Genomic DNA, 7,789 nt, shown 5'->3' on the forward strand with positions numbered 1-7,789 from the left:
GACCAATCCCTGAGTATCTTGGGAAGGAGGCATCCGGAGCCGCGGACCTAAAGATCCCAGAAGCCACCGCGCAGCGGCCCGGCCCGCAACTATTTCCAGACTCGGCGGGGGCAGGGGTGGGCCCAGACTCCACTTCCCGGCGGGTAGTGCGACCCTAGGGGCGGGACTTCGTGTCCCATCAGGCTCCGGGCGGCGTGGGCCGCGGTGCCTTGTGTGGGATGTAAGCGCGGAGGTGGGCGAGGGGTACCGAGGCGAGGACTCTCCTTGGGGTTTGGGGGCTTGGTCTGGGTTCGCTTTCTGGACGGACTCTAGGGCCCCGGGGGCACAGTCGTAGAGGGGGCGGGGCGGCCACTGGGGCTCTTGGGGCGCACCCCATCGGGTACCGGGCGTCCCGAAATTGTGGGGGACAAAAAGGCTCTGCAGTCTCGGCTGAGGGGTCTCACCGACAAAAGAGGGGAAGCCGGTGAGCGGAGGCTGAGGAGGGTGGGGAAGCAGGGGAGCTGTGCGTGTGTCGGGGGGTGGAAACTTAGCGGACCCTGGGAGGGGGCTCCCCGGCCAAACCTGCCCGACCCTCCCTCCCGCGGCTTGCCTGCAGGCCGCCGCCCGCCGCCCGCCGCCCGCCGCCATGGGGCTGAAGGCCGCCCAGAAGACGCTGTTCCCGCTGCGCTCCATCGACGACGTGGTGCGCCTGTTTGCTGCCGAGCTGGGCCGAGAGGAGCCGGACCTGGTGCTCCTTTCCTTGGTGCTGGGCTTCGTGGAGCATTTTCTGGCTGTCAACCGTGTCATCCCCACCAATGTTCCCGAGCTCACCTTCCAGCCCAGCCCCGCCCCCGACCCGCCTGGCGGCCTCACCTACTTTCCCGTGGCCGACCTGTCTATCATCGCCGCCCTCTATGCCCGCTTCACCGCCCAGATCCGAGGCGCCGTCGACCTGTCCCTCTATCCTCGGGAAGGGGGTGTCTCCAGCCGTGAGCTAGTGAAGAAGGTCTCCGATGTCATATGGAACAGCCTCAGCCGCTCTTACTTCAAGGATCGAGCCCACATCCAGTCCCTCTTCAGCTTCATCACAGGTTGGAGTCCAGTAGGTGGGAATCTTATCCATGACCCACTTCTTCAAAACCCTCCGTGGTTTACAGAACCTTTTTGAGAACTGTAAGCCTTGTGAGGTTGGGCAGGTGTTATTTTCCTCTTTGCAGTTGGGAAACTGAAGCCCAGAGAGGGGAAATGATGTGCTAAAGTCACACACGGCATGGCAGGCCTGCTCCAAACCATCAACCTCACCTCTGCCCCTTCGGCACCTCCACCCCTGCCACTGAACAGTTACAGCAGTTCTAAGCATGAGATAAAGAGGGCGGCAGCAGATTTAGGGGGCAAGAAGATGAAATTGGGTTGCATTTGAGGCAGTTAAACAAAATAATAGCTATGAAGATGTTTTTGTTTTTGTTTTTTGTGGTTTTTTTTTTTTTTTTTTTGAGACAGGGTCTCACTCTGTCCCCCAGGCTGGAGTGCAGTGGTGTGATCATGGCTCACTGCAGCCTCAACCTCCCCGGGCTCAGGGGTCCTCCTACCTCAGCCTCCTGAGTAGCTGAGAGCACAGGCATGCACCACCACGCCTGGCTAATTTTTTGTAGAGACGGCGTCTCACTATGTGGCCCAGACTGGTCTTGAACTCTTGGGCTCAAGTGATCTGCCCGCCTCAGCCTCCCAATTGCTGGGATTACAGGTGTGAGCCACCGCAACTGGTGGCCTGTGAAAATTTTTTTTTTTTTTAAGATGGAGTCTCACTCTGTCGTCCAGGCTGGAGTGCAGTGGTGCAATCTCGGCTCACTGCAAGCTCTGCCTCCTGGGTTCATGCCATTCTCCTGCCTCCTGCCTCAGCCTCCTGCGTAGCTGGGACTACAGGTGCCCGCCACCACACCTGGCTAATTTTTTTTTTTTTTGTATTTTTAGTAGAGATGGGGTTTCACTGTGTTAGGATTGTCTTGATCTCCTGACCTCGTGATCCACCCGCCTTGGCCTCCCAAAGTGCTGGGATTACAGGCGTGAGCCACCGTGCCCGGCCAAAAATGTTTTGAGACAGACCAAGAGCTTGACCTCAAAAGGCTTAAGACTTTGCACCAAGCCTGGTTGACTGGCAATCCCATCCTGGTGTGCCATATTGAGAAGGATTCAGAGGCTGCTTCTCAGATTAGCAGGAAAAGAGTGCAGAGATAAATGAGGATTATCTGTTGGTGGGTGTATAACAGGAGAGTGTTGGCCAGTGTCCTGTATTTGCCATTCCTGTTTTTTTTTTTTTTTTTTTTTTTTTGAGAGGGAGTCTCGCTCTGTGGCCCAGGCTGGAGTGCAGTGGCCGGATCTCAGCTCACTGCAAGCTCCGCCTCCCGGGTTTATGCCATTCTCCTGCCTCAGCCTCCCGAGTAGCTGGGACTACAGGCGCCCGCCACCTCGCCCAGCTAGTTTTTTGTATTTTTTAGTAGAGACGGGGTTTCACCGTGTTAGCCAGGATGGTCTTGATCTCCTGACCTCGTGATCCGCCCGTCTCGGCCTCCCAAAGTGCTGGGATTACAGGCTTGAGCCACCGCGCCCAGCCTGCCATTCCTGTTTTAACCTAGTAAGTGCAGTAAAATGGAATCCTTAAATCCATAGAATATATAATAGAGTTGCAGAGAAAGACAAGATAGGGCCAAAGGCTGGGTCAGCTACAGGAGATCCAGAAAGGTCTCTTGTTGGACACAGAGGGTGTAAACAGGGAGAGAGAGGCTTTGAACACATGGGAGGGAAGGGATGGAGGGAAGGTGGGCAGGATAATCTGAGTTTGGGGCACAGGCTGGGAAAGGGAGTGGGAGGGAGTGTGGCCAGTCACTACCTGGCTCCCTTCCCCCACGTCAAAACACAGAGGACCTTCTTTCATTACCTGCCCCTTCCACAGGCACCAAATTGGACAGCTCCGGTGTGGCCTTTGCTGTGGTTGGGGCCTGCCAGGCCCTGGGTCTCCGGGATGTCCACCTCGCCCTGTCTGAGGATCATGCCTGGGTAGTGTTTGGGCCCAATGGGGAGCAGACAGCTGAGGTCACCTGGCATGGCAAGGGCAACGAGGACCGCAGGGGCCAGACGGTCAACGCTGGTGTGGCTGAGCGGGTATTGTTCCCTCCCTGCAACCTTGTCGCCTTCATACTCTGGTAGCCCAAACCAACCAAAGGACTCCACTTTCTTGGGCCGCACCCCTTTCTTCCCGTTACCACCCACATATATCAGGAAGGGAAGACAGAAGAGCCCCTTTTCCTGGCTGTCATTCCCTGAAGAAGGCACAGGGTGGGCCATCATGAGACATAATGATCTTGTCCCCTCTCAAGAGCTGGCTGTACCTGAAAGGATCATACATGCGCTGTGACCGCAAGATGGAGGTGGCATTCATGGTGTGTGCCATCAACCCTTCCATTGACCTGCACACCGACTCGCTGGAGCTGCTGCAGCTGCAGCAGGTGAGGACTGAGCCAATGGGGCAGTACTGGGCTAGGCCAGACTTGACTTGCTGTGGGACCCTGGGTAGGGGCACTTTCCCTTCCTGAGCTTCAGTTTCCCCTGCTGGAAAATGGGTTAGTAATTCCTGGCCAGGCCTTTCCCAGGGCTTTTGGGAGAGTGGAATTGAGATGTGAAATTGCTTTAACTCCATTAAAGAATGGCCCAGAATTTTGGCCTTTCTACCTGGTGGGTGGTCCCTGTTGGTTCTGACCCCCACCTCTGCCCGATAGGCTAAGGACCCATTCTCCTCCCTGTTCTGTAGCTCATAACTCTCTCCTTCGGCTCCTAGAAGCTGCTCTGGCTGCTCTATGACCTGGGACATCTGGAAAGGTCAGTAGAGGGAAGTGGCCAGGCTGGGCCTTGTGAGGCCAGGGGGCTAGGTGGCAGCCTGGATTATGATCCTCTCCTAGGTACCCCATGGCCTTAGGGAACCTGGCAGATCTGGAGGAGCTGGAGCCCACTCCTGGCCGGCCAGATCCACTCACCCTCTACCACAAGGTGGGGGCATCTAAGGAGGATGCACAAGGGAGACCCCAACAGTGGCTGAGGCAGGGGCCCTCATCTGGGCAGATGAGAAGAGAACTTTGTGTTAGGGGGTATCGCCCATCCAGTCTCACTTTATGTCAACTGTGTGCAGAATCAGTTCAGTCAGGGCTGTCTGAGGAGTGTCCAGGGTTCACCAGCCTGGGAGTGGCAGGGGTCTGCATTTGTCCCTTCAGCCCTGCCTTTTCTGCCACTCCTTACTGTCCTTCCTGGAGTATAACAGAGGTCAAATGTGGTAGGAGCACTGAAGAGGGAGGGGGTGTTTACTTGGTGGGTGTAGGTGGGGAGTAGGGCCATTGGGCTGGGCTTGGAAGTCTTTGGTGTGTATGTAGAAGAGTGTCTGGGAAAGAGAAGGACCCTGAGCTTGGAGGGGAGGCCCCACCCCTGCAGTCTGCCCCAGGCCTTAGCCAGCAGTCCTGTAGACCCAGGGAGGAGACCAGGTAGAAGGGCTGGCAGCAAGTGGAGGTCGGAGTGGAGGTGGAGAGGACTCCCTGGGATCTTCCTGTGGCCCCTTCTGGGTGTGCCCTGGTGGGGCATTTGTGCCAGCAGGGCAGCTGGGGCTGCCTCCCTGAGGATCCTCTGCCTCACCCCCAGGGCATTGCCTCAGCCAAGACCTACTATCGGGATGAACACATCTACCCCTACATGTACCTGGCTGGCTACCACTGTCGCAACCGCAACGTGCGCGAAGCCCTGCAGGCCTGGGCAGACACGGCCACTGTCATCCAGGAGTGAGGATCCCCCTATTAGGGCCTGCAGCCTGTCCTTTCTTCCCCTCCATCAGTTTCCAACCACCCTCGTCCAGGACTGAGGCCTGGCTCCCACGCCCCATCCCCTTTCCATCCAGTCCCTAGGCAGCAAGGCCACCATCTCCCAGGAGGTAGGGACCCTGATTAAGGTGTCACATCTTTTCCCCCCTCTCCTCTCCTAATTTTTTTTTCTCAGAACAGCCTCAGATCTCCTCCCAATGTTTAACCACCATCACCCAGCAGCGGGACCTCCACCCTCGGCCCCGTGCCCCTCCTCATTCTTGCTTTCTTGCTCTGGCTGACCCATACAGCATCATTTTGCAGTGAGGACCCCACCTACTCCCCCAGCCCCTGGGGTGACCCAGGAAAAGAAACCTGGGCTCCATCCCCCACCAGGTCCCTGGGGCTACCCCCCATGGCAAGACCCCTTCAGACCCTACAGAGACCCCACTGCTCTCACAGCTACAACTACTGCCGGGAAGACGAGGAGATCTACAAGGAGTTCTTCGAAGTAGCCAATGATGTCATCCCCAACCTGCTGAAGGAGGCAGCCAGCTTGCTGGAGGCGGGCGAGGAGCGGCCGGGGGAGCAGAGCCAGGTGAAAGGCTAGAGCTCCAGCCTGTGTCCAGCCTCCAACCTGGGCAGGGCTCCCTGCCACAGGCCATGGGGGCTGCATGTATGGGACTAGGAATGGCGTGAGGAAGGTGGCCCTAAGCAGAGAGCTATGTTCCCTTTTGCTATAACTGAGGTCCTGGGTCCAGGTTGAATGGGGCTGAAAGTATTTTAGAGGTTTCTACCTTGTGCCTTCAGTTTCATGGCCAGACTCCCTCCCTCAGCTGAGGGATGGAGATAAGGGATGGTACCTCCTGGCTACGGATTGGCTTTATAAAAGGAAAGAGGTTCTAAGAATGTTCCCAAGCTATGCTTACCTTTTCTGGAGCCAGGGGTCTTTGCCTAGGTAGGGGGCCTGGCCTGTGCCCTCTGCTAAGGGGTAAGAGACTGACCTGTGCCCTCCCTTCCCCCTTGTCAAGGGCACCCAGAGCCAAGGTTCTGCCCTCCAGGACCCTGAGTGCTTCGCCCACCTGCTGCGATTCTACGACGGCATCTGCAAATGGGAGGAGGGCAGTCCCACGCCTGTGCTGCACGTGGGCTGGGCCACCTTTCTTGTGCAGTCCCTAGGCCGTTTCGAGGGACAGGTGAGGGACAGCTGCACAGAGGTCTGGGCACTACAGGTAGTGACAGCAGCCATGGCTTGTCAGACTTTTCTGGCCCAGGGGCAGCATCTGCTCATCCCCTTGGGTGCTGGTGAGACTGCGACCCCTGGGTGGCATGGGATGGCCAGAGCAGGGTCCTGGAGTTCCAGCCACTGGCCAGCAACTTTGCTCTCACCTTGTTCTCCCCACTGGCCCAGGTGCGGCAGAAGGTGCGCATAGTGAGCCGAGAGGCCGAGGCAGCCGAGGCCGAGGAGCCGTGGGGCGAGGAAGCCCGGGAAGGCCGGCGGCGGGGCCCACGGCGGGAGTCCAAGCCAGAGGAGCCCCCGCCACCCAAGAAGCCAGCACTGGACAAGGGCCTAGGTGCCAGCCAGGGTGCAGTGTCAGGACCCCCACGGAAGCCCCCTGGGACGGTCTCTGGCACAGCCCGAGGCCCTGAAGGTGGCAGCATGGCTCAGGTGCCAGCGCCTGCAGCATCACCACCACCAGAGGGTCCAGTGCTCACTTTCCAGAGTGAGAAGATGAAGGGCATGAAGGAGCTGCTGGTGGCCACCAAGATCAACTCGAGCGCCATCAAGCTGCAACTCACAGCACAGTCGCAAGTGCAGATGAAGAAGCAGAAAGTGTCCACCCCTAGTGACTACACTCTGTCTTTCCTCAAGCGGCAGCGCAAAGGCCTCTAAACTACTGGGGACTTTGGACCGCTTGTGGGGACCCAGGCCCCGCCTTTAGTCCCCCAACTCTGAGCCCATGCTCTGCCCCCAGCCCAAAGGGGACAGGCCTTATCCCTACCCAAACCCAAGGTTTCAGGTCCCGAGTAGAGTCTATATCAAACCCACGATTTTCTCCAGCTCAGAACCCAGGGCTCTGCCCTAGTCGTTAGAATGTAGGTCTCTTCTCCCAGAATTCCAGGGTGCCAATGGAAACCTCACCCTGGGTCCTAATGAACAATCTTTAAAGGCCCAGCCCCTAGAAACCCAGGCTCCTCCTCGGAACCGCTCACCTAGAGCCAGACCAACGTTACTCAGGGCTGCTCCCAGCTTGTAGGAGCTGAGGTTTCACCCTTAACCCAAGAAGCACAGGTCCCACCTCCGGCCTGGGAGCCTAGGACCACTCAGCCCCTAGGAGTATATTTCCACACTTCAGAATTCCATAATCTTGCGAATCCAAGCCCTCTGCCCCAAAGAACTTAAGTTCTGCTCCAGAATTTGGAAATCCTAGTTTCCTCTCTTTCCTACCCCCAAGTCTGGGACACAAAACTCCGCCCCCAGCCTATGAGCATCCTGAGCCCCGCCCTCTTCCTGACGAAACTGGCCCCGGATCAGAGCAGGACCTCCCTCCCGACCCTCTGGGAACCTCCCAGAGGTCCAGCCCATTTCGGAGCATCCCGGAGGAAATCTGCAGAGGGTTGGGAGTGGGTGACAGGAGCCTGATCTTTTCCTGTTTTGTACATAGATTTATTTTCCAGTTCCAAGAAAGATGAATACATTTTGTTAAAAAAAAATACAAAGCGCAAGTCCATGTTTCATCTGTGAAACTGGGGATGGGGCGGGTAGTGGAGCGCCCCCTCTTCCCTCTGCCTTCTGGCTTGGAGACTGCGCTCCCTACCTGTGGAGCGCGAGCAACGAGCAACGGTGGCGGCGGAAGGGCTTAGGCTCCGCCCCGGCCTTGGGGCTTCCCCGCGCCACCGAGGGCCCGTCCCGCGGGCGCCTCCTCCCAGCCGGGCGGTGGGGCATCCCCGGCGCGGCCCCGCCCCCGGGCCCC

At 58.0% G+C, this 7,789-nt stretch overlaps 1 protein-coding gene across 10 annotated transcripts; it reads left to right on the forward strand.

Moving 5' to 3' along the window:
- MEN1 (menin 1) lies at window positions 1-7,529 on the forward strand. Of its 10 annotated transcripts, none has more exons than XM_023186328.1 (10): window positions 1-89; window positions 603-1,085; window positions 2,930-3,138; window positions 3,354-3,482; window positions 3,812-3,852; window positions 3,933-4,020; window positions 4,660-4,796; window positions 5,211-5,412; window positions 5,846-6,010; window positions 6,226-7,529. In XM_023186328.1, the coding sequence occupies exons 2-10, from the start codon at window positions 626-628 to the stop codon at window positions 6,706-6,708; spliced, it is 1,914 nt and encodes a 637-aa protein (XP_023042096.1). In that variant the 5' UTR covers window positions 1-89; window positions 603-625; the 3' UTR covers window positions 6,709-7,529. The 10 variants fall into 10 exon arrangements, with proteins under 10 accessions (XP_023042096.1, XP_023042100.1, XP_023042101.1 ...); XM_023186332.2 differs by having other exon boundaries at window positions 38-232; window positions 596-1,085; XM_023186333.2 differs by having other exon boundaries at window positions 41-232; window positions 596-1,070; window positions 5,277-5,412.
- The last annotated feature ends 260 nt before the right edge of the window (window positions 7,530-7,789 follow it).

Source organism: Piliocolobus tephrosceles, chromosome 13 (assembly GCF_002776525.5).
Source record: "Piliocolobus tephrosceles isolate RC106 chromosome 13, ASM277652v3, whole genome shotgun sequence".
Lineage (NCBI taxonomy): Eukaryota > Metazoa > Chordata > Mammalia > Primates > Cercopithecidae > Piliocolobus > Piliocolobus tephrosceles.

Coding starts and splice junctions, on each gene's coding strand:
- MEN1 (XM_023186328.1), top strand. CDS start 626: ATGGGGCTGAAGGCCGCCCAGAAGACGCTGTTCCCGCTGCGCTCCATC. Junction 3,139..3,353: donor ACGCTGGTGTGGCTGAGCGG/GTATTGTTCCCT, acceptor TCCCCTCTCAAG/AGCTGGCTGTACCTGAAAGG. Junction 4,021..4,659: donor CACTCACCCTCTACCACAAG/GTGGGGGCATCT, acceptor CCTCACCCCCAG/GGCATTGCCTCAGCCAAGAC.